Here is a 27723-nt window from a genome sequence, read left to right on the forward strand (position 1 = left end):
TATTGATTTGAATTAATTTCATTATTTTAAACAAATTTAAATAAGTTTATTTATATTCTATTTTCTTTATGTAGCTAATATACCAATCGCAATCGATTGTTTTCGATATACGAAACGATAGTAATACAAGAATTTTGTGTTGATATACGTATTACCATGTCAAGCCTACACTTTTGAAAATCTGTAGTCGCTAGTAATTATTGTTTGTTTGGATTGTGTGTGTTTGTGCACATGAAAAGTTTTTATTAAATAAATTATATTTTGTCTTAATGAAACAGAATGCCTTTATTTGATTGCATTTCTCTCAGCGAAAAACACGCTGTTGTTTTTGACATCGGAACTCGTTTCACGAAGTTAGTAATTAACCTATTCTATTAATTGCTTTGAGGTGTAATGTAAATTTGGGGATTTTTTTTAAATTTTAGTTACAAGAGACCACATTTCAATTGATAAATAATTGATGAATGTCTCTTGTGCAAGATATAAATTGAAATTATTATAGAATTAATTTTTATGTTTGATAATTTCTTTTTAAGGTTTGGTTTTGCTGGAGAACCTAGCCCGAGGTGTATAATACCGTCTGAAGTTAAATGTGCAGAATCTGGAAAGATAAGACCTATTCATAGTTATAAAAATGAATCGGATCTATATGCTTTACTTGTAGATTTCATTCATTTATTGTATTTCAAGTAAGTTAATTGCTTTCTGAGTGTTTTGTTTTATATTTTTAATTTCTGTTGTTAAATTTTTAACTTGTTTGATTTTAGGTTGAATTAATAGTTTAACTAACTATTAATTCTATTATTCTAACTTTTTTTAGGGCAGAAAAAATTTTTGTGAGGCTTTGTTCAGTTGTGATAAAGTATCATTTGATTGACATGTGTTTAGTCATCATCACTTGCATTTTTTTCTACTAACCTAAAATGTAAAATGAATGTATGGATGGATGTTTTATGCAACATATTTAAGTAGAAGGAAGTTAGAGTTTTCCTCTATTTACTATTTTTTAACTATTTTTTTCAAAAGTTATGTCTGCCACAGTACCCTGTTAGAGGCAAGTCATATTGATACAATTTAATTATTTTAAATAGAAAATGCATAAAGACTTGTGATGAATCTACAACTTTTATGGATTGCTCCCACGTGTTTGGGTCTAAAAGTAATTTAATATTTTTAAATGAGCTATGTGTATGTGTCTATTGTCTAGTACACATTTTTCAACCAACAACCATGTTGCAGAACTTAATAAAACATTATACATGTATTCTTAGATAGTATGTTTTGAACAGTATATGAGGCCTGCAAATAAAGTAATGAGACTTAGTTTTTTTGGCAGTCAAAGTGGCAACACTGTAAAGTTAATAATAATAAAATAACATAATAAATGTAACCGATCATCTGAAGAATATTCCAGTTTCTGAGTTCCAACACTGCTATGAAGAGTGGGAAAACTGTTTGAAGCGTTATATGGCTTCCCAAGGGAACTATTCCAAAGGTGATATTCCGTGTTTAATTGGATTGTAAATAAAAAGTTTTTCTGAACCAGTCTCATTACTTTTTATACAGACCTTGTATTATGACAGAAATTATATAATGCCAATGTATATCAACAAATACCATATAAAATTGCTAACATTTTTAGGTTTTGAAAGCAACAAAAACAGGTTATACAAGATCATACAGACAACTATAGAAACACACTGACTTACACATTAACCATTCTACAAATTAAATTACAGTCATTGCCTTATCATATTGGACACACAATATACATTTGCCATACAAGGATAGATACATGATATACATAATTTCCATACATGGAATATATGTAGGTATTACACAGAATCACATTTTACAATCATCAAATGGAAATGGTACATGAAGATGAAGACTTTAATTTCAATACAAAAATTTTACAAGTGCTACATAAAAACTTATATCTAAACTTTCTTTTATTAACTATAATTTACAAACTAAATTTGCAAACATTCTATATATATTAATTAATCTGATTTCATATAGCAGAGGTTGAATTATTATTTGGTTTTCATACTTAAAAGGGTTTTTCTTATCACTTTTAGTTGGGCATCATTAACAGTGGTGTTATGTATACTCTGCTGAAGAAGAAGCCAGTAGTTAGCTCCTAAAGCACATTCATTTGAAAGGAACGTGTTTAATATAGTCATTAATTTTTAAGCGTTGTCAATTTTTTTAAATAGCTATTCTGTGTGATTGTAATATAAATGTTGGGTCTAAATCATCCATCTTGGTTAATAAATTTTATTTTATGTAATAAATTACAAAGTTTTTGGTGATACTGAACATTTACTTGATCAATGCCAAATATTTACACACTGACATATGATTATGTTAATGACTGAAAAAGTTAAGACCAAATAAATTAAGTGTTAGAAATGAAAAATAGATTATAAACTAACCTTAATAGTTGTCACAGTTGGTCTGCAAGTCGATCATTGTATATGACTGATGGCTCTCATCATAAGGTGATGAGAGCATGACTCCATTGTACCCATGACTAATGTCAAGGAACACGTGGTATAGTCTTACTACCATGACTATATTTCTATTTAAATATAAATCTCTGCTATATGTTCTAAGAGATCATGTGTAGTATTGTCATACCTTGTTACTTTACCCCTAACTACTCTTTAACTGTAATCTTAACCGTAACCCCTCACCTTAATCCTAATCTCTGTCCACAAAACTCTAACCTCTCTCCACAAAATGGTTTGGCATCAGAACAGGTTGTTATAACTCACAAAATTGATTGCTAATTGACTAAAATACCGATAATGTGGCACGGATTTTGACCTTGCTGGGTTACCCATTGTCCAAACCTGCTTCTGACATTTAATCTTGTGTTTTCCTGATCCTAATTAAAAAAAAAATTGAAGTTGATCAAGTAATTGCTCAGAATTACCCAGTTTTTTCTGATTATTAAGTTTGTTTATGTTTAATTTTCATAGGCATGCATTGGTTAGTCCCAAAGATAGAAGAGTTGTAATTGTTGAATCACTTTTATGTCCAACTATATTCAGGGATACTTTAGCTAAAGTACTTTTTCGTCATTTTGAGGTAAATAATTTATTGTAATTAAATGGTTATTCATAAATAAATTGGTAATTCTGAGCAATTATCTGCCCAACTCAATTTTTCCCATATTTCAGTATGTTATGTTAGAGGTGAACATGAAGAAAAACCAAGAGAAAAAATTTGTTGGAATGTTTGTATATAACGTGAATGAGCAGTTGAAGATAACAAAAAGGACAATGTCCAGTTTCGGTTATGAGATAATGAGAGAAACCATAAACAATCTGTGTAGTGATGGAGTCATGTTCTGATCTGAATCCTTTTCTTTGTGTTGCTTGTGAGTATGGTATAACTAGTTTCATTATTTTCTCTGAAGACAAAGAGAAATTGGAAAAGTTTTTGTTTAATCACAATGTGTTGCTGTGTTCTAAAACTTGTCCAGATTGTGGGCACTCTTATGATTTTGGACTAAAATAAAAAGGAGGTTTTCAATTTTACAATTGGGTAGGAAAAACCAACAGGAACAGGAAGAAGATAATAGTTAAGCACGATAGGTTAGGCTATGATCACTATGATCACCAGGCTGGTCTAGTGGTTAACTTGTAAACACAAATATACTGATTTTAAAGTCAAAAGTTCTATGGTTCAAATCCTAGTAAAGGCAGTTTCTTTTATACAGATTTGAATACTAGATTGTAGATATCGGTGTTCTTTGGTGATTGGGTTTCAATTAACCACATATCTCAGGAATGGTCGACCTGAGACTACAAGATTACACTTCATTTACATTCATACATTTCATTCTCTTAAGTAATCCTTACTCCCCTAAACAGAAAAAGAGAGAGACGTTTCCATCACTACACAGACAGATTAATTGCTCAGAATTACAGAGGATTTTTAGTAGAATAGATAGTTTAGGATGTAATTCTGAGCATTTGTCCTTTTTGTTATCTTTAACTGATCATTTGTGTTATCTACGAACGTTCTGGCAAATTTTTTTCTTGTTTTCTCTTTTGACTCTAATATAACATGTTGCAATATAGGAAAAATTGAGGTTGGGGAAAATTGCTCAGAATTACCAATAAATTGTGAAAATCTGTTAATTTGACCGTAAGTAGTGTATAAGGTTTGTTCTTTCCTTTTAACTTTTTTCACCATAGAAGAACAGTATAACCTTTAAAACGGTAAGGTAAAGTAAAATGTAGGTTTTTATTATACAGTTTATTTCTAACTTTTGATTACCTCAATCTTCAGTTGCAATTGTTCATTTAATATTTGCTTTATACATGTCACAAAATAAAATAAAAAGTAAAATAATTTTATTTTTTTGTTTTTGTTTGTTTACTTTATCTTGTTAGTTATTACAATCAACATAACTATCTGACCAGTCATCTATATAAATAAAAATGTAAATGTTCGTTTGTTCAAAATCTTAAATCTCTGAAAGTTCCTCACCGACTACTTTGAAATTTTGACACAACATTGCATTCAAATATGTGTGTTTTTATATACCTAAGATGTCACACCTGTAACAGGTAAAAACATGATTTTTTTTTTTAAAACAGCACTATCTGTTGGATGTAAAAGCAACACGTGCTGTACTAAACATTTTACGATTCCATTTCAATGTTTTCAATATGTGTGTTCACTGTAGACTAAAAAACTAGTGGATCAATTTACGCTCAGGGAAGAGGGAAGAAAGGGGAAAATTGGAAAAGTGAAAAATAAAAAAAGGTAAAAGGAAAGAAGTGGAAAATGGAAAAAAGAAAAAAGGGGTACAGGGAAAGGAGAAAAAAGAAAGGGGGAAAACAGGGGTAAAGAAAAATGAGAGAAAGGGAAAGGGAGAAAGGGTAAAAGATAAAAAGGGAAAGATTAAATTTTGTGAAGTTCGGTAATGTTAATTTTGTTAATGTTTTATTAAACTCTCAATTGTGTCATTTAATCTATATATATATATATTTATATATATATATATATATATATATACTAAAATTTAGCAATAGCGAAGCATTGCCGGGTCTGATAGTATTATATAATTTAATTATATTAAAAATTTTAAATATGTATCTATTTTGATGCAAAATAATAATGTGAAAATATGGGTGACTAATAATTAAGTTACCTTTGAGAATAAATTTTATAATATGAAGAAATTAAAAAAAATTGTAAGTTTTTTTGTATTTCTTTTGGTAGATTTATAATATTTTGAAAAATAGTATAAATAGTATAAATTATACATAATGGTGTAATTATTCACAATAGTATAATTGTGATAAATACTATAAAGAAGTAAATATAGATATGGCGAAATGTTTCTGTTTTGACTACTATGGAAACTAATGAAGAGTGGTCATTTAAAATAGGTGGCTACTGTATATAATTCACTATCATTAAAGTAATATCTTTTTTATCTTTTCAGCCAAGGGGAAAAAATTTGGATTAGACAGGGAGGACCATTTATATAAATTGATCATAGATCATTTTATATAAATGGCCACTTAACAAGTTTTGTTATACATTTTTGTTAAGGCATTATGTCAAGGCATTATTTTTGTTAAGGCATTACTTATTGCCTGCAGCTGCATTCAAACAGTGAGCATTATGTCAATTTTATATTACTGTAAGCTAAATCACAGTTTGCCAATTATTACTCTTGTTCATTCAAAAACTTACCATTCCTGTAATAGTCTCATAATTGAATTCCAACAATTGGTAATATTATGAGTTTAATTACACTGGTAACTTACGCATTACATTTTAGTTAAAACTAATACCTTTGTTAGGATGTATACTGACTAGTTCCTCCAACATGATGGAACAACTATAATAATTCATTATTGAATTGTGTGTCTGCTTAAGAAATCCCTTAGAAATGGAAATATGTTTTGTTGTTTATAATAATTTTTGTGATCATTATGTTAATTGGATGAATTTTTATTCTAATCATGCCTAAACTGTCATGATGAACCTGATGTTGGATAAATTTCTGAAAAATATTTGGTTTATTTTTATAAACCAAATAAGAAAGAAATTAGTCATATCTTTTTGTAAAATTGATTTTAGGTATCATCAATACTTTATGTACCTTCACATCTGGTGTCGCTTTCTACTTTAGGCATTTCTACTGGTCTTATTATAGATATTGGATATCAAGAAGCAATACTAATACCCGTTTATGAGGGTGTTCCTGTTTTAAGTTCTTGGCAAGCACAGCCATTGGCAGCCTTAGCTGTGCACAGGTAAATATACAGTAGGTCTTTTTAACTTAGATATCTGTTAAATTCTGTTGTTAAAATTTTAATTCTCAATCCTGTATCATTTTCTATTTTCTTTTCTCTGATTGTATAATAGTTGAAAACAAAATAACTTCAATAAATCAAACAGGGCACTATCCTTGATAAAAGGAATAATTATTATTCCTCAGGAACGAAATATATAATTCTATGTAATAAAATCTAAAAGAGAATATATTCACAAATTATATGCAAAAAAAATGATCTCTGTAATAATCTATACCTAGATGATCATTTCATATCTCAACCTTAAACAAAGGCAAAAAGAAACTTTTTAAATATATTTTTAATGTAACAGTTATTTAAAAAAGGACGCAACCTCCATGTTTGACACTGTGAATTTATTACAAAAATATAATGTTAATAAAATACTTATACAACAATATACAAATTAACTTTAATAACTTTACAATAGATCTTCAAAATGATTTCCTGTGATCCCAATGCAGGTTCGTACAAATTCCATAACATTTGCAGCCACTTTTCATAATGTTTGCTCAGTAATGTTTCAAATCTCACTTTCAGTGTTAGCCTTTAATTTGTCAAATGTATGAGGATTGCTTTTAAAACCACTTTAAATAATACCAAAGGAAAAGGTGTGCTGGTGTAAGGTCTGGGGATCTTGGTGGCCGCAACCCTTTTGATATCAAACGATAGAAAAAAAATTTCTATAACATATCCAGCGTTTCATTAGCAGCATGATATATTGTGTCATCCTGCTGGAACCAACATTCTTATTCGTGTAAATCTAACATGGCAATAAACTTTAGATTAAGTTGTGATATACCACCCCATCTGCAGATTTGTAAAAAAATAAAGGTCCTGTTACATTACGCTGAGAGATCACATGCCAAAAACCAATTTTACATGCCTGTAATGGTCGTACATGAAATCCAAGTAAAACCATGTTTAATTTAGCCATCCAAGTGAAACCATGCTTCGTCACTGAAATAAACACAATTCAAAATTTCAATACCCTTTGTCATCAACAAGAGAATGAAACCAACAACAAAATACTGTAAATATTTTCCGTGGTCAGCTTCTTTAGTTCTTGGACGACACTGATACAATAAGCATAGTATTGTAATTTTTCAGTAGCCCTGAAAGTTGTAGATTGTGAAAGCCCAGTCTGTGAAGATAAGTTACTGAGCGATTTTCTGAGTGAGCAAGTCAAATATTCTTTTCACATCTTCCAGAACTTCTACTGTTAACAGTGGTGGTCGACCTTTGCTTTTCCGATCATGTACACTCCCGGTCTCACGAAATTTATTAGTCAAATGCAATATTATCAACTTATTAGGAACTGAAGAAGTGAGAAATTTTATCTGAAACTTGTCTTTCAGTCATTCATAAGATTTATATGCATAATAAGTCTCAATAACACACATTTGTACTTGGAAAATGACATACTTAATACAATAGAGACAAATTATTCTGGTATAGCACTAGTGCATAAGAAGGACATTCAACTGTTACAAACTTCTAAACTTGCACACAGTGTTGCCAACCAACATGTAGGGAGAAATAAAATTTACGCGTGACTTCTACATTTTTAATCTAAGGGTTACGTCCTTTATGAAACATCTGTTGTTTGACTTATCAATGTATTTTAAAATCTTACTTTATTCTAAAAATTAATACATGTGTTTTTTAATTGTTTTATTTTGATGAAAAAAAATAAAAAGTAGATTTATGTTGTTACATTAATAATGTAGTATTTAATTACATGCAAATTGTTGCCATATAAATTAACTCAAATTAATAAATGTGTTCTTAAAAAATTATCGTGAGGTTAATCCGTACTACATTCTCCAGGTTTTATAAAAAGATCATCCCATGTCAATTCAATCATATTATCTTACCCATTATCTCATATTTTGTTGAAATTTACTTTGTTTGTTCTACCTATAGAGGTAAATAACCACATCAAATTTCAACTCTCTATCTCATTTTGTTATCATGTTATGGCCATTCAAAGTTTTGAGGCTTTTCATGTTTTGCTAGTCTGTAAATATAAAATAATTTGTCATTTGTTTATTTTTTATCCAATTGTGAAATTTTTGAGTTTTTCTCTATAAACTATGAGGATTCTAGAGAAAAATTATTCATTCTTCTTAGTACAACGATTTTGGTAGAAAAAAATCATATTTTTGCATCTAAGATTTAAAAAAATGAAAACGTGTAGCATCAAATTCCTTATCTCAAGAAGTAAAAGGGATAATCACAAAATTTTTTTCGCAAATAATCCTTATGAAATGGGCTATAATATAAATAAATAAATTTTCTAGGGTGCAAGTAGCAACAGGAGACATACATGTCTGGACAGGCATATCATCAGACAAGCTATTCTTTGCTTGCCTAGTCAGTCTGTTTCTTGTGCTTCCTGAGGAAACAGCATAGTGTATACTGCTTAGGATTTTATGTATTAATTCTTTGTGGGTTTATAGTGGTTTTTCTTTACTTTTATGGATTATTAATACTAGTAAACTGTAAGTAATTGAACTTTTTTTTAGTAATTTATTTGAGTAGCCTAGTTTTTAAATTAACCACATTCATTTCATTAAATTTTTCAGGACAGCAAAAAAACTGGTAGTAGTAGCAGCAGCATTCTCGTAGCTAAAATTTTGATTTGTTCACCGTAGAATAATTAAGTCACTCCTAAATAATAAAAATTTTATTTTGTTAAATATTACATTTTGCAGAAAACTCAATTTTTTGTTTGGATGTGGCTGATTTTGAAACAGAATTTGAGATTTGGCTGGTTTGAAACAAAAAAGTTGATTTCCGACTATAAAATAATTTACTTTTATTCAACAAAAAAAATAACATTTACAATAAATATTTTAGTACACACTTTCTAATAAATTAAAAAAATAATAACAGTTATTTTTTTAAATATTTGTATTGTATTATTTCAGGATGTGGCTGACTGAAACATATTCAAGCAGTTTTCTTGTGGTACAGCTGATGTAGAAGCACAAATCTTGTTTTATTGCATATATTGTGTGAATAACTTAAGTCATATACACCAAAATGTCAATATTGAATATTTTTGGATGTGGCTGATTTTTAAACTAGGCTACTCATTTTAAGAAACATATACAATAACAATTAAACATATATTTGCTAGAAAATTTGTATAATAATTACCAGGTATAAGAAATTTTAACTTGCTGTTTAACTTTAATTTGAAATGGAAGATAAGTGTGTAGTAGGGACAGACAGAATGTCTCAAACGAGTTATGTCACCCAAAAAGCAAAAGAAAATGCAAGTGAATTGTCTGAGGAAAACTCAATATACTTAAGCTAACAACTGAAGTTCATAATCTTACTACAGTTTGCCTTCAACTTGAAGAATGATATAAAGAGCTCATAAATCTGCTGCTATGTGAAAACCCTAATCGTGAATGCATGCTCAGACACTGTAACAACTGCCCAAGATAATTTAGCGTACTTTCTACATACAAAGTTTGATGACTATGTAGAAGACAGAATTGAATACAAACAATGGATTTCAACAGACAGGACCCAAATGACCAACATGTACTGCAAGAGTTGATAAATTTGTTGATGAACTCACTACCAAACTAGAAAAACTTGTACATTGCACACTTATACATTGCAAAGTGCCAGTAAAAAATTTTTAAAAGCCTGAAAGATTCCCCTGCTTCAAATGTTGCTGTTTCAATGGATTTTAGCGAGAATTACTCTTACTATCCAGGATGAGGCTCAGGGCCACTACTGGGCTTCAGACTCTTTTGCAGTACATCCTGTTATTATACACCTAAGACGTTATGTTGGTGAAAACATAGTTTCACCATATTGCATCATATCAGATGACTTTATACATGGGGTTTGTATGGTGTACAAAATACAAGAAAAGCTCTCAGAATTTGTCAAGGAAAATTTTCCCAGCAGTACAGAAATTTATTATTATAATGACGGTTGTGCAGCACATTACAAGAACAAGTTTAATTTAATAAACCTTTGCCTGCATATAAATGATTTCATGTTAAAAGCTCAGTGGTCATTCTTTGCTACAAGCCACAGAAAAACAAAATATGATGGGATTGAGGTACTGAAAATGACTGGCACGAAAGAAAGTCCCCAATGGCCTTTTCAGAATCAAATATTAACTCCAGATGACTTCTTTCAGTTTTATAAATTAAACATTTGTTAACTTTCATTTCATTTCCAAAGATTCTGTAAATCTGATCCGTTCTGTTGAAGATCCTTTTGAAGACCTACAAACACTTTTGGGAACAAGAAGTTTCCATAGCTTTAGACCAAAAGATTGATCTGAGACTTTGGAAGCGAGAAGGATCAGCAGTGATGAGAAGCCCAGTCTCATTTACAACTTAAGAAAAGAAGTGACATCAAATGTGAAAGAAAACTTGCATCCCTCTTGTTACATTGCTTGCATTTATGACAATCTCTGGTACTTTGTAATAATAACTGAAGTGAGTAAAGAAGAAGGTGATGTTGCAGTTAAGATTTTACATCCTGCAGGACCATCACTGTCATTTTACTGGCCAACACGAAATGATACCGGCCCAGTGCCAATTCCTCACATCCTTGCAGTTGTTGTGTCTCCACACACCTTGACTAGAAGAACATAATAATTCTCAACAGAGTGTATGAATTCTATTCAAAGTAATGTCAAAAAATTTTTAAGTGTTTTAGACTGAAAATGGACCTACATAAAGTGAAATACAAACTGGAATAAATCTGATAAGTTTTCAGACTTGAGTTAATAACTGCAGGGACTACACATTTTTCTATATAAATATGTCAGTACGATTTTCAACTTAAATTTGCCTATGTCTATTCACTTTTAATTCTTCTCTGTATGTTATTGATGATGAGTTTTTATTTTGTGTAATAGTTTCTTTTTTAAATATAGAAAGTTTTAAATCATTACTGTAATCAGTTAAAATATCAAGAATGCGTAATGTTTTATTATTTTCAATCTCGATGGTAAATTTTATTCTATTATTAAAATTGTTAAAATAATGTAATAATTGATTAATAGTTAATTAATATTATAAATTGTGTTTAAATATAATTCCTAGTTGTCAAAAATAAAAATTTTTTTTACAACAAAAATTATTTCTTGTGGGACACAAATAAACAACTAAGGGGATCAAGAGGAGCCCCCTGCGATGCTTCGCTCAAAGCTTAAAAACATTTACATAGTTTAAAAAAATTATACAAAGGAATGAAAACCCCCAAAATTTATTTATTTACATTATAGCCCATTTTCGTCCACGGTTCGAATCCCAGTCAGGCATGGTGTTTTCACACGCTACAAAAATTGTCATTCATCTCATCCTCTGAAGTAACACTTAATGGTGGTCCCAGAGGTTAAAAAAATAATAATAATCCATTTCATAAGGATTATTTGGGAAAAAAATTTTGTGATTATTTGTTTCCCTTCTTGAGATATTGAGTTTAATGTTTTCATTTTTTAAAATCTTAGAGGTGCAAAAATAAGATTTTTTTCTGCCAAAATCATCACACTTAGAAGAATTTTATTTTTTTTCCTCTAGAACCCCATAATTTAGAGAGCAAAACTTGAAAATTTCACAACTGGATGAAAAATAAACAAATTACAAATAATTTTATATTTACTGGTGCATTTTGTCTTGCGACATATGACTAGCAAAATGTGAAAAACCTCAAAACTTTGAATGGCCATAACATGATAACGAAATGAGATAGTGAAATTTGATGTGGCTACTTACTTCTATAGGAAGAACAAAGAAGCTAAGTTTCATCACAATTTGAGATGGTGGGTGAGATAGTATGGTTGAATTGACATGGACTTACCCAAAACTATGAAATTATAGTTATAATTGTATTGTGTAACTATTCATTTAACCTGCTAGATATTTTTTCGTTGATTTTCTTAATTGTTTTTATTTATTATAACTTATCAAGTAATTGTTTCTGTATTTCGGTTTATATTTTTATAGGAGGTTAAAGGATGATTTAGTAGAATACTATAAAAACATTGAAAAAGAGTCTGGTGAAAAACATGAAGGCAATAAAATTTCTGATAATATTGTTGATCTTCCTGATTCTGTAATCGAGGACATCAGAGGTAATTACAGTTTTAAGTTTACAATTTTTAATTGCATAGACTTTTTTTAAAAGTGTCTTGTAGTCCATTCAGATTAACACATTCTATACATATAATTAATTCTTATTAGATTCACACACTAATATGTTTTAATTTATTTTTATCATTCAAAATATGATGTAACTTAATACAATAACTTTTTCATTATAGGAATGGTCAGTCTGATGTTTTGATTATTCAAAACATGGATAATCAGAACTAACTATTATGGAGTAGTTTGCATTTTAAAATTTTTTGATTGGTAAATGGTTTAAATAATCAATTGACGCTTTTATTGGTTACTGTTCTTCTGTGATTGTTGTACTTCAATGTGCGGCTCTATCTCGGTAAAGATTAACACGATACTATTCTACACGGACTGTCATATGATGATTAAGCATATTGTTAAGAACTTATGTTTCCAAAATAAGGAATGTTATAAAATTTTCAGAATTATTTAATAATAAAATATGAACTTACAATTCTTTAAACATGATTTTAACAAAAATGTACTGCGTAAAACCTTCCAGTTTTTATCAAATTGAATGTGAGTTCAGAATTAAAAACATTATTTTTAAACCTTTGTTATAAAATCTTTTAATTCGTTTAAATTTCAGACTGAAGTTGTTGTGAACCTAAAGGTCATTTCATATGTCACGTCCCTTCTGCATTATGCAGACTTTGTTTTGCTAATACGTTCAAGGACATAACCGATTATAGGCAATATCAGCGAACTTTGCTATTTGCCAATTCACACTGCAATAGTCGTAGTCTCCAGATAAACGATATATTTGCTACTTTCCATCATTTAGTTCAGATTTTGTCCACAGATGGGACAGTTCAGTTTTTTACTTGACAGTCTCTTATCTTCGTGTGATTCTGGATTTTCAAAAAATTGTTCCTTGATTTTGGACACTATTACGATGTTAGAAAATAAATGTGCTTTAATTTAAAGTTATTTAGATAAAAAATTCTAAATTGCTGTAACATCAGATTTAAATAAATTAAATGTTACATTTCAGTCCAGTATTATGTAATATTACTACTAAATAATATTAAATGACATATAATAAATATCGAAATTATTATTTTAGTTACTCTCGCATTTCAGTATTATTGATATTTTATTCCATGCCTTTTCCTACTGAATGATGTTCCTGTATATTTGAAGGTGGGATTAAATAGCATAGATCATACATGAACTTCAATGAAAATTTCCATGAATGATGAGGTGAATGTAACATACAGATTTGATAAACAAATTATAAGCAAAAAAGAAGAGATCTGTGGGCAACTGTACGCAGAAACACCCATACAGATGTGTATGAAAATCACCCTCAGAGCAACACAGATACATAATTTGACCTTAAAATACACAAGCAATTTTTCTCGATGGGTGGATGGGTTACACAATATGAATGGCTTTAAATGGCACTTTTTGACTTATTTACATTTTTCATTCAAACTAAAAATTTATTTATGGTAACTTAGAAAAATTTGCATTTACTGTAATTTTAATCTGGCTAGAGCTTGATTGTAATCCTACTGAAAAAAAAATTAAATGAGATAATTTTTAAATATATGATAAATAACAATTTTAATATTAGTATCATCAGTATTTTCTTTAAATTGAATTTTATACATTTTATGTTACTGTGATTGTATTTTTTATTTAATAAAGTATGTCAGAATACCGTAGAATTACATTATGTATTTTTTTTTTCAGTTAGAGGTTGCTTTGTTACTAATCGGGAACGTGCACAACGATTTGCATTGGCTGATAAAACGGACTTGTCTGATAAAACAGATTCATCTGATAAAATTAAAGACGTACCAGATCTTGTATATAGAATCGGTGGTAAACGTATTATAACTATACCAGGAAAAATAAGAGAATCATGTCATGAAGTATTCTTTGAATACGATAATGATTATTTATCCTTACCGAATATGATTTTAGATGCTATAATTTCAGTACGTATTTTTTTTAATTTTTTGTAGTAGAATTTGTTGAGTTTTTATAATTAAATCCTAATGATACAAGTTTACAGAAAATCTGAATTTATTGAAAATTCATCAGTGAATGAAATTTCTGCTTTTCCTAACATAAAATATTAAATGACTAATATTTGAACAACATTGTTGCTTGATATTTTAAAACACATTATTCCATTACATTTAAATCTTAACCACTTAACCTACCTACCTTTTCATGTAGAATTACAGAACAATTGCTAAAAAGCAAACTTTTAATTTGGTTTACTTAATAACTGTTTATGACTCCTATAAGGATAAAAATCTGGCAAAAAGTTAAAATACCATTGATAAAAATGTAAGACTTTTTAGATTGCTTTATATAATTATTTAATAGTTTACGTAATTCTTATTTTTTAAATAATAATTTATACATTATATTACATACAATTTTGTTATGTTAAAAAAGTAATTATGATTGTTCTGTTCTACTTGTGCCTTTGGGTGCTGCTACCTAGCGAGGGTTAGGGCTCGCGTGGTCAGGCAATCTGATCACACGATGTCCTACATCATAATACCGCAAGGAGTAGTCATTATGATGTAACGACCTTCTATTCATCCAGCGCTCGAATCTTACCCAGAGCAGTCTTGTTTCACATTCAGTCTGGATGGACATGTTCGGATGAACACTTAGTTTGTTAATATACTTATAAGTTATTCAATTTAATCATGTGTGTTACGTTATATGCATTGTTAAGTTCAATTATATGTTATCAATATGTCAAGACGACAACAAATTACATAACAACAATTACATTCAACAAGCAACAAGGCGTTGTTTCAATTCATCACCTATGAATATACAGTCCAACCTTACTCTAAAATCTACCACAGCGTGTTAATGGTCTTCAGGGGAGATTGTTCATAACAATGATATGCAAGTTAAATTTATTGAAAACAGTTGAATGTGTTTGCATACATTGGATGTGATTGTTTATATATATATATATATATATATATACTAGCTCTCAGTCGCTCCTTCGCTCGCACTATATGGTTACTTGCATTTCCCGTGGTGGTCAATCTTTTTATTTTATATTTATTAGTCAAGTAACTGGAGGCAGGTGCAGTCAGTCACACATACAGTAACGGTGGCATATCGCATTTCCCGTTGCTCAGTTGTTTCAGTCAAACGGGATTGGGCTGTGTGTATTCGGTTGCTTTCCAATCTTGACTGTCTTTTGTCTTCAATCTCTGCCGGATGAACAGTTTTCATCATACGTGCTTTTTTTGTGTATTTCTCCCAATTGAAGAATGTCTTTTAGGCATGGTATGATGTTTTGAAAAAAGATAACAGAATTTAAAAGATTGCAGTTGAATACCTTACACACTTTAAATTAGTAACACACACATGATAAACAAAAGCAGCTATTTATTTATGTTTTTAAACAGCTGTAAAAAATTGTAAATGAATGAATCGTAAAAATTACATATACACGTGTGCTAAATCAATTGAAACTTAGGAATAACTGTGCATTAAAACCTCAGCCCTTTTCAAAATGAATCAATTCATTGTTGAAAAAAAAATGTTAGCTAAAAATTAAAGTTTTCTTGAAAATCAAAGTCATTTTGAAAATTAAATAAGCTTTAAGGAAAAAATAAAGTGTTTTAAATTTTGTTGTAATATTTCATTATGTTGGAGGTCAAAAAATTAGCCTATATTCACTGCAGGGCTTCAAAGTGTAGGTGTGCAAAATTTTAGACAAATCTGTCCGGTAGATCTCGAGTTAAGTTGGAACAGACAGACAAACAAACATTGATTTTTATATATATTTATTTTCCTTTTTTTTTGTTGTTAACTTGGAATGTAAAATACAAATAAATAATTATTTCTTCATAAATTAAATATTTTTATATATATTGTTCAGGTAGAAACTTCATTTAATCATAAACCCACAAATTATTTATTGAAAATAACATATACAATTTTATATGACAATCATCTGTCATATAAAGAAAGAGCTACAGTTATTGAAATCAAATAAAAAGCTAGGAAAAAACTTAAAATCTTCTACTAGATGTTCATGTCAGTTGTTAAGCTCATCTCCAATAGGTAATGAGGAATTAATATATATAAAATAAACTCAATACTTAGAAAAAAACCATTATAAAGAATCACAATAATAATAATAATTAGAAACTAAACAAGCAATACTTGGAAGATACTTACAAGATTATTTTAAAAGTATACGCTTCAAGCATTTCTTCCTGTTTCTGTTTTAAATCAAAACTGACGCTTAAAGAATGATCAATAAAAATTGTTCATTCATTTTGCAGTAAAATATATAAATAAACTTTGAATTAAAAAACATCTATCCAGTCCTGATATCTATACTCAACAGTTGTCTTTTACACACTGCTTTGCTATTTGGCAGAATCAGACAGCTGGAATGGATGTGGAGAAAAATAGTGGCATTATTTATTAAGTTTTCTTAGACTTGCAGCACTGGTTTGTATAATGAGTATAATGGTGTAGATTTTTAGAAACAATTCAGTAATTCTAGATGATTTTGGTGAAACACTTATTTGTTTAATTTACTTTTTGTTATTATTTTTTTGGTTGTTCTATTTGTTTATTTTTATGTATAATTTTATCAATATTTTATATTATTGGTTGAGCATATGTAGGCTAACTAGTCCTGCTTTTATTTTTTTACGAACAAAGGTAATCGGTAACATACAAAAAAAATCAATCCATAAAAAAGGATGGTACACATGGGTTGGTTTGTTGTATGTGCTTGCATTTTTATTTTACTGGCTATTGGTGCAGAGCAGACCAATGGTGCTGTGCTGGGCAGCTGCGTGCAGCATATGAACAATTCATTCATTCAAACAATTTATCTAAAATTTTATATGTGTTTTGGGGATAAAAAAGGAAAACATTGGGGTTAGGGGTTAGAGTTGTATTAAAAAATCGCAACTCTAGAAATAGCTAAAAATGTTCAGGATTTTGAAGCTTTTGTTGTTAGTCTGCTAAATTCATGAATGTTATTTAGTTACAGTTGGCAGAAACATCTAACAAAATCACGTGTAATGAAATGTAAACCATATAACATTTTCACAGCAGGTTGAGGCCCGCCTTTTTTCTATATATTTACGAACACACATATACACACAAAATTAATCTTACACTCTAGATTAACCCTACAAACAGTAGAAGTTGGTCTCATCAATGTGTGGTTGCAGATATGAATTTTATTGTTACATAATTACATTTCACTCAATATGTCACATGATACCATATTAACGAAAAGATTTTGTTTTATAAGATGTTCACTTTTTTCTGTTAGGCACATCTTTTTATTACTTGATGTTCAATAATATTGAATCCGTAGTGGACATTCATGTATATTATTTACAAATATACATATTCTAAGTGAAGTGGCAACCAGCAGGGTCCCCGACAGGGAACCGGTCAGGGACCCCAACCGGTTCCCAGCCGGGGACCCAGCTCTTAAACCGGGTTTGGTTTAAGACTTTGGGGATTAGCATCCCCATGGCTCTAGCCTGTGCAGCTTTTTCCCATTACACGCTGAGCTGCTGAACCTTTTACATCATACACATATACTACACTACAAAAAGTACACAGATTACTCTACACAACAACATATACCTTTTCACAACATAACTTCTTACACTGTTTCTTCTTACACTTACACTGGGTGGTGTTGCAATAACTTACTAAATAGAATCATAACCCAAGGTGGAAACTATTTTGCCAATGGGTGGATGGCTCTATGTAGTGAGTTTTGAATTTTGTCCTCTGGGCTCCTGGGTGAACCTAATTGTATTCAGTTTCTGTATGCGTAAGCTCTGCAGAGCTGGTCCTGTATTTCCCTGGTACTCGGGCCAAAATTAATAGTCTTCAGAAAAACCATATGATGGTTGGTGTTCCATCTGAAAAAAACTGCTAATATTAATCTTGTGAAAAGACCTTGCTTAGCTTTGTCTGACGAGGAGTCCTGAAGATAATAATAATTTAAATGTTGACTAGTCCCACCTACAATATAAAAATGTCAGATTTATAGTTCTTTGCAATAATCAGGAATGTGGCTCCTTTCATAAGGTCTCACCTTTCCTGAAAAATAAGGTAGTAATGGGTTCAAGTGCTTCCCCCAAGAATGCCAGAAAATTGAGACGGATAAATACCATTAATGACTTTTAGCGATGAGGGAAGTTGATTGCTCTTATGTCTGACCAATATGGGCTGTATAAGTGTAAATGCGATATGCTAAAAACCTTGAATATTAGCCAGAGAGTAATTTTTTGCCAGGATCTGCTAGAGGTGGACATTAGTGAAATTGCCAATGAGCACCATCCCCTAGGTGTTATGGATGTAAAGAGAATAATGAAATAACGGAGCGGGATGGAAGAACCTACTTCCCTTATATTAATGTTCAACCTTCCCATAACACCAGAGAAAATAAAAGTACGTTACCTATCAGTTACGACCAGTCATCCTATGAGTATGACCATTCATCCCCAACCCACAGCGATGTTTAGTGTCAGAGGTATGGGCTCACTACAACTTCTTGCTTGAACACTGCAATATGTGCTCGATGCACAAAAGAAGGTCATAAAGACATGACTGCCAGGAGGAAGAAAAATGTGTTAACTGTAGGGGGATCACATTTAGTTCACTCATGAGATTGTCCAACTTTAAAGAAGAAATGGCAATTCTCAAAATTTCTACTGAGCAAAGCTATCTTTTTAAGCCACATGAAGAGAATATAAAAAGATGGTGAGCTCCCAGAACCTGGTTAAAACAGATATTTCTTTTGCTGCTGCTACATCAAAGCAAGCCACTGCAAATGCTGGTAATCAGCTGTGGATCCTGCAGTGAATAAAAACAGCTTTTTCAGATGTTATCTGATTAGGTTGCTTCGCTCACAGTCACTATCTCAGAATCAGGCAAGAAGAAGAGTATTAATAGTAGTGTGGAAAGACCAATAGTTGTTTACCTAAAATCACTACATCACCAAATAAAATTTCCGTTGCACCACCTATGCAGCAAATTGCCAAGATCCCTGTGGAAGGTATCAAAAAATAGTCTGATATGGTTACTCCGGCCTGCCAGGCTTCCAAATCTCCACCATCATCTCATGGTGTCTTTGAGAATATGATGATGGATGAAGTGCCCAAAGAAGCAAAGCACTTCTTAAAAGTTATAATCACAAAAATGAAAACCAGGTAGAATAATCTGCATGCAGAGTTTTGTATAAAAGGAAAAAGTATTTTTATGGGTACAAATATTATTCTTTGGAATGTTTGCATCTCCGTTCTCACTGTGAGGATATTGAAATCCTACTAAAGGAAGAAAACCCTTTATTACTCTGTCTGTAGGAGACTCACCCAAAGGATGATGTATCCTTTCTCGGTTATGTCTACAAAAGATGCAACCATCATACTTTGGGCAGAGGATGTGAAGGTGTGGCTGTTTTCCTGAAGGAAATTGTATTAGCCATGCATATTTCACTAGTGACAATTAAGATATTGGCGCTATTTAACAGGAATATCTACGACTTATACCTTCACCAAATTCTGATATCAGTGAGGATGATCTGTCCAGTCTGTTTTTTGGTTGTTATCACAGATTGATTGTTATCTCAGTCAGTAAAGTGATTTGCCTCAGAGTCAGCCACACAGATGGATGGTTTGGAAAGCCGACTGGATTAGATGCAAGGATACAAGTTTACACCCAATACTTGATAGTGCAAATGAATTTATCCCTTTAACATCTGGAAAACCAAGGCAGCCTGCTGTTTCTTGGTGGGATGAAGACTGCAGGCATACATTAAGGGATCATTGGAGGGTTTTGCGTAATTTCAATCAAAGACCTACAACTGAATTATTCTGCATCTTCCGCAATGCGAGAGCTGTTTGCTGTAGAGTGTTTTGCTTCTGTTGGTTGTGGTTGCCAATAGAACATACATGTTTGGCCTTCCCAGCATTGCCATTTTGTTGTTGTTGCAGAACTGTAGCTATTAACAAGGCCAATAATAATAATATTCTTAGATTAAATATGCATTCCAACACGTAGTTGTCTTTTCAGATTCTATAAGTGCCTTGCAGGTGATTAGTGACATATACTCCAGACTTCCTATTGTCTGATATACAGTTTGTTATCTTTGAAATAACTCAGCATAACTCAACTGTGAGTTTCTGCTGGATCTCTAGTCATATTGGAATTTCAGGCAATGAGCTTGCTATCATGTGGCAAAGAGACCCGTTTGGAGGGTGTCCTGCCACAAATCGCATTGTTTAGAATGATCTTGTCTGTTTTTTGAAGAGGGTGGTTCCTGATGAGTGGCAAAGCGATTGAAATGCTACCATCAACGATAAACTTCATCCAGTAAAAAAACACTGTGTCACTGCGAAGCTCCTCATTCAAGAACAACTGTCAAGAAGAGTGCCATCTACGAATAGGGCACAGTAAAGTTATTCATGGACACCTCATGAATCAACTGATCCACCTGTCTGTGTTCGCTGCGACTGCCAACTAACTGTGTACCACATCCTTATGGACTGTGTCTGTCATGTGGCATTGCGTTGGACATTTAAACTATTGGCTAACGTATGAAATATCTTATGCAACATTGTGTCAATGTTGTCTAATATCCTTACGATTTCTTAAGGCTGTGCATCTAGATTTAAATATTTGATTCAAACTGCATCATGTGTTTGACATTCGACAGTTTTATGTTAGATATTTCGCACTTAGCATACTGCATAGGTGTTTTACATCATTTAATTTTTAAGGTTATTTTAATTGTTAATTTTTAATCATTTACTGTAGTAATTTTGTGTCTGGATGCTGATAACACCTTGTTGTGTGCATCCAGGAAAAAAAACCAGCAGGGAATGATATATGTCCCAAAGTATAAGTTAAAATCAGTCTTCAAGAATTATAAATTTATCTTCAATTAAAAAATGTCTAGTCTGCCAAAACACTTCCTTCCAGCAATTAAATATATATATGTACTTCTGGTCAATTTTTTACTTGTCTACATTTTTAAGTGCAAGACATTTAATTTATATAATGATTGTACATTTAATGCTACAATTCCCAATTTTCCTAAGTCGCTGTTGTGAGAATCTTACTAACCAAAAACAATGTGGTTCTGTTTGGATATCAACCTATGTCATTAAATACAAGTTGGAACTAAGCTTAAATTGTAGCTTACTTGCACTTTAGTAATGAAAAAAGGTCTTCTGACAAGTGCCTACTCTGGACCCACTAATGTTTAGATCTGAGGTAACGTTTTAGTACCCAAATAATCTATTTGAGTGACTTTCATTATTTCATCGAATGTAAGAGATTTAATCATTCATTATATTTAATCAAATTCCCAGAAATCATGATTTTTGTGAATACTAGAAACCTAAGTTCAACTTACTGTGTTAGTCTTGGAAAATAAAAAAACAATATGTCAATATTATAACAGGGTTTAAATTTCAGCTGAAAACTTGCATTTTACAAATAAGAAGGTCTGCCAACTTTTATCTGCCATGAATCAGTTGTGTGTGTTCAGTATTTTGATTCTTTTCATAACTTGCCTAAAAATAATCCTAAATAGAATTTAATATATTTTTGTTGTGTGTAATTAAAGCTTAATTTATTTCACTAAATTAAATTATTTGCACTAATAAATTGTGCAAAGTAGGGCTACTTCTTAAGTAAGGTCTGTTTTTTAATACAAACAAAACTAGTAAAGATTATCAATAAATTTTTTATTTCACTCTTTACACTTTATGCTATTTTTCTACATACCTACCTTGTTTGTTTAAACATTTTCACAGCGTTTTACTAGATTGTTTGTGCCCATGTCATAGAAATCAGCTGCCTGTGATGACAACCAGTCTTCAATCGTTGTTTTCATTTCTTCGTGGGTGTCAAACCGCTGACCTCTGAGAAACTCCTTCAGACAGTGGAACAGGTGGTAATTGCTCAGTGCAAGGCTCAACTTTGTCAATATCATTAGACTTCCTGAAGAATATCAGCATATACTTACTCGTCTTCCAGGATTAACTATCCTGGTGAAGTGTGTGAAATAGTAAGAAATAAAGTCAATCTAGCTACCAGCACCCAGATTAATATCATGTTATACTTGTAAACTGTAGATTCCAGTTAGAATATTATTCAAATCAAATATAAGATACGTAAGAAACAGAAGCCAGAAATTGGTGATAAAATAAAAATACAGGTTTTGGGGAGTCGTCAGTAATTATTAATCTACAAAGAAATATGCAATTGAAAAATTAACTTTATTTATTTTTAAAAGAATATTAACATTAACATAGCAAACATTTCTATGAGTACAACCTAAATACATCTGATCGCGTTTCTTAAAATGATTTTGTAACAAGTATTCACATAATAAACCAAAGTCTTTATAATGGACATTTCTTATAAATATGCCTAAAAATTTTAGTATTATTATTCTCTGAACTCGGAGTTTTTATTATTAACATTATTATTATTATTTGACCAATTCAATTCTGCAATCCTCTCATCTCTGCTCCTTGGATCCCATTGTAATCTTGAGATTTCATCACCCAGACCTCACTTGCATGAAGTGCAATTATTTTATAAAATTTTAAATAGTTTTCAATGTTAGCCTTATTTCTGAAATTCTTCCGAATAGTTCCACACATTGCTCGAAATTTATTCAAATTTTATCTGTATCATTGTTGTGAAGGAAAGTTAAACAGTTCAGGTAAGAAAAGATCAAACCTGTTCAAGGATTTCCTCATTTAATATTATCTTACTCCTAACAATTTCTTTTCCCTTGAATGCCATTATTTTCGTTTTACTGGCACACTTTCAATTAAATTCCACAGCTGTTATACTGAATCTAAACAAACTCATTTGTAAACAATCTAATTTCAGCTAGGATAACCATATTGTGAGCAAATAATAAATGATTCAAAAAAGTATTACCCAATATGACACCAAGTGGTGCTTGTCTTTTCCATATAAAAATTAAAAATCTAAATAACATGGATGATAAAGAACACCCTTGTACTCCTAGATTAATGTTTAAAAAATTTGGTTCCTTTGGTCAGCCTTATTGCTATTCCATTATAGAAGTTCTTAATAACCTTAATCAAATGGATAGGTCAGCCTTTAATTTCAGAGATTAGCCATTCCTGAAGTATCCTCAACTGCAACCAACACATGTTGATTGAATGAAGAAATCTGTGTTTCAAAAGAATTAACTTCATGACACTTATCACACTAACACTATGAAAATAATCCAACCGATCCTGTTTCAAGATCATCTCCAATTTTATACCATATTTCTCCTCTTTATTCAATATTTTCTATATGGAAGCCTTTGACCATATAGATTATTCTCTAAGGAGCCTCTCAGCTATTTCTATGAGCTACTTGAACAACCCTTTTTACAGTATTTGTCTTCTGCTTATATAACTGATATTCTCATCTCTAGTCTGCAAATATCTGTGATATGCTCTTTTCTTTTCCTTAATTACAGTTTCCAAGTTCTCATTCCAAACTCGTTGACCTCTATTCCTTTCACCCTTCATGCGTTTGCCCAATGCTTCCTCTGCAGCTTTCCTAAAGGCTGTCTTAATATTTACCCCATCTGGTTTCCATATATTCAGCAGTAGAAGTTGCTGACAAATATTTATTCAGATTATTGTGATAAAAACACTTTACACTGTCTTCTAAGAGATTAATCTTGTACACCTAAGTTTCTGCTCTTTCTTGTCTTGTCTCTTGTTTCCACATGACCAATACCATCTCTCATTAAGTTGAAGTTTAGATATCACCAGGTAATGTTCTGTAGTTAATTCTGCTCCTCTATAAACATGCATGTCTATAAAAATTTTATCTAATCTAGAATTCTTAGGAGAAGTCAGTAATACAGGAAATAAATTATCTTGTAATTATTTTAATGTTTTTTTCTTTTTTCAGTGTTCAGTTGATATGAGGAAACCTTTGGCTGCTAATATTGTATTAACAGGTGGCACTAGTATGACACATGGTTTAAAATACAGATTATTACAAGAATTAAAGCATCTTATTAATACTGAAAGATATAAAGAGAAATTTAAATTTGATACATTCAAATTTCATAAAATGATTACTAAAGAAAATTATGGTAGTTGGCTTGGAGGTACAGAATATGTTATTTAATATCCGTATGTTATAACATTAGGTTTTACTTCCACTTCTCAGGAAAATATGGCAATATCTTTAAGTATACTGAAAGTATTCCTTTAAGTGTATGTGTTCTGATATGTACATTATTTTATTATTATAACCTAAATATGTGTATAATGAAGAAATTGAGGCGGATGAAATGGTAAGTGTAGAAATAAAAGAACCTACAGGAATTAAATCCAAAACCAGTTTGGAGCAGTTTTATTTCATTGCCATTTTCTAATAATTTAATGATATGGTTATTAGTTCAGAATAAAGCAAATTATCCTTCTACTGACTCATCACCTGTGATTGTTTTTTTATGAAAATGATTGTATTCTTGTACTTTCAGGTTTAATTCACTTTTTTTTTTGTAAATAACCTATTTTAAATAATGCTTAGTACAAATTCCTCACATGTTATTGAAATTTATTTACATCCAGTGACCCAAATCATACTTGCAAAATTTAAAAAGAAAACAATGAAATCTAATATTTCTAAAATGACAGTTGATGATATGAAGCAGAGTTCAGATTAAAACTAAAGATAATAAATCTTTCAGTTTCTTGTACAGATTATATATATATATATATATTACACTTTTACCAACCATATTAATTCATCAATTTGTTACCTTGCATTGTCTATCTTATATTTTCTACATCTGAGTAACATGTATAAAGCTGCTGATGTACAAGTGGCTCTTGGTACAGTCCCTATGGTAAACAGAATAAAGGAGTCACTTGGAGTGTTTGACAGGCTAGCATATTGATGAAGTAACATCAAGATGAAGAAGGGAAATGGGAAAACACTTCACTCTTCAATTTTTATATTAAATGTGGCAAGGGAGACATTGTTCTTGGAAATAACTGTAATTTTTATATATGATTAATGTTAAGTCATCTATAACTGTCAGATTATGAGTCATACATAATAGATATTCCACTAGCCCTCATTTATTCTGCTTTATTATTCTTTTCTTCTTTCATAATTGCTTTTATAGTCCAGTGCTATTTCATTTTGTTGTATCTATTAATTTCATTTCTTTGATGAAGTAATAGTTGATTACAAATATCTAGATGAAAAAATAAAAAAGTAAGATTGAAGAAAAAATACTTTTTTATATATCGTAAATATTATAAAGTATTCTACATTACAGTAATTATACTTTTTTCAAAATTTTATATACATTTTTTGAAAAACTCAATTTTGAAATTTAGTATTTATAAGAAACTACAAAATAATTATTTTTAAATTTTCTGCTAAATTTAGAAATATGAACTAAAATGATATTAAATTTATTAAAATTGAATTAATGTTTTTTGAGTTTTTAATTTTTTTTCAAATATTTGACTTATTATTGTGAAAAAATGTAGCTTTTATATTTAGATTAAGTGATACAATTTGAAACTTAAAAATATATCCAAGTAATGCAATAGTATTACCAGTGTGTTGTTATATTTATATTTTTTTAGGTGATAAAAAATTTGTTCTTTTATTTATGTATTTTTTTTTGTAGGTGCTATATTTGGAGCAACAGATGTAATGATGGTAAGATCGCTCACTAAGGAAGCTTATCTTGGCTTTAAATGTGTACCAGATTGGTCAAGCTTAATTCATAACCGTTCTAATAAGGAAAAAAGTCAACAGCAACATACATTATGAATAACTTTTATTCTGTATCAGTATTTTTTGTTATACATTGTTCTGTTAAGTGTTAAATGTATGTATCTCTAATCTTATTTTAAAAAAATGTCAACTTTAAAAAAATGTTATTTATTATTTTTTTACTGATTCTTATTTATTGCATTAAATGATATTAACGCTATTATGCCTTTCAAATAATTGATAGTTTTTATCCCTTGTATTACCCAGATTTGTTGTTCGCTACTTTGAATAATAGTTTGGTGTGAGATATAAATATAAAAAAATTATAATTAATCAGCATAAGAAGTATTTATAATAAGTCTAGGAAAGGTAAAATCTGTACATGGGTATTTTCTACCTCTCTACTTTATTTCCCGTCAAAAGAGCAGTAGCAGAATTTAACTTTTTAATTTAACTTTTAATTTAGCCTTTTTTTAATGTTAATCAGTTTTCCCCATCTGTATAATTTTTTTCATAAAATTTTCCTATAATAATTTATTAACTAATTACTGTATAAATAACTAAAAACAACTTTTATCTTAAAAAATTACTAATGAAAACATAATAAAAACTAAGTTTTTATATGACAATTCAAAATTATTTGTTAAGAACTTAAAAAGCCTCAAAAATAAATAAGACAAAAAATTTAAGAAAATGGTTCATAGTATTAATAGCAAATGTAACAGGTGATTTATTTAAATTCAGATCAGAAAGGAACTTTCAGAATATGTATTTATAATTAGTACTTCCTGATAATTCTAGTGCAGAAAATAAAAAGCGTGTAGTTTTTTTACTTTCCTGGCTTCATAACTAGAGCTTGTGGCAAGAAGGAAAGTATGGTAATCAGTCAAAAAATGGTATGGGTTTTTTGCATTTCCCAACATTTCATGACACAAAACAAAACAAAATTTTGTCTAACATTTATATGTATAAGAGGTTCCACACCTCTTAAAATAACTGGCCTGATCGATCTACAGACAAACAGCGCACGCACATGAAAGTCTAACAACACATGGCCGAGTCATGTGACATCCATTCCTCTCTATATTCTCTCACTGTTCCTGCTGCTGAGTTGGCTGCAGACTGATTAGCCGGGCTGTGGCCTTCATTCATATTGCACCTTGCATCTATAGCCCATCAGAAAAATGTTTAGCATTGTTGAAATTTTTTGTGAAACTCAGAAAATCTGCTGTAGAAACTCATTCTTTGTAAAGAAGTATACAGTGATGAATGTTTATCATATACTCAGGTTTTTGAGTGATTTAAATAATTCAGAGGGATAAAAAGAGATTGAAGATGACCATATTTTTCTACATCTTTGGGGTTGTGTATGTAAATTGGATACCTGAAGGTCAAACTGAATCAGCAATACTACCTTGAGGGTCCTATCTACTCTCCATGAACAAGTA

At 30.4% G+C, this 27723-nt stretch overlaps 1 protein-coding gene across 1 annotated transcript; it reads left to right on the forward strand.

Annotated features, from left to right (window-relative positions):
* Positions 1–132: 132 nt before the first annotated feature.
* Positions 133–26495, forward strand: Arp10 (Actin-related protein 10). Its single transcript, XM_075377407.1, has 8 exons — positions 133–353; positions 537–689; positions 2988–3096; positions 6115–6290; positions 12320–12447; positions 14192–14439; positions 24440–24641; positions 26187–26495. Exons 1-8 carry the CDS (start codon positions 280–282, stop codon positions 26330–26332), a joined length of 1236 nt encoding a protein of 411 aa, XP_075233522.1. The 5' UTR covers positions 133–279; the 3' UTR covers positions 26333–26495.
* Positions 26496–27723: the final 1228 nt, after the last annotated feature.

This window comes from Lycorma delicatula, chromosome 10 (genome assembly GCF_047948215.1).
Source record: "Lycorma delicatula isolate Av1 chromosome 10, ASM4794821v1, whole genome shotgun sequence".
Classification (NCBI taxonomy): domain Eukaryota; kingdom Metazoa; phylum Arthropoda; class Insecta; order Hemiptera; family Fulgoridae; genus Lycorma; species Lycorma delicatula.

Excerpts from the sequence above, each read along its gene's own strand:
- Arp10 (XM_075377407.1), top strand. The coding sequence starts at position 280 with ATGCCTTTATTTGATTGCATTTCTCTCAGCGAAAAACACGCTGTTGTT. Across the intron at positions 6,291-12,319 it reads GCAGCCTTAGCTGTGCACAG|GAGGTTAAAGGATGATTTAG; the intron begins GTAAATATACAG and ends ATATTTTTATAG. Across the intron at positions 24,642-26,186 it reads TTATGGTAGTTGGCTTGGAG|GTGCTATATTTGGAGCAACA; the intron begins GTACAGAATATG and ends TTTTTTTTGTAG.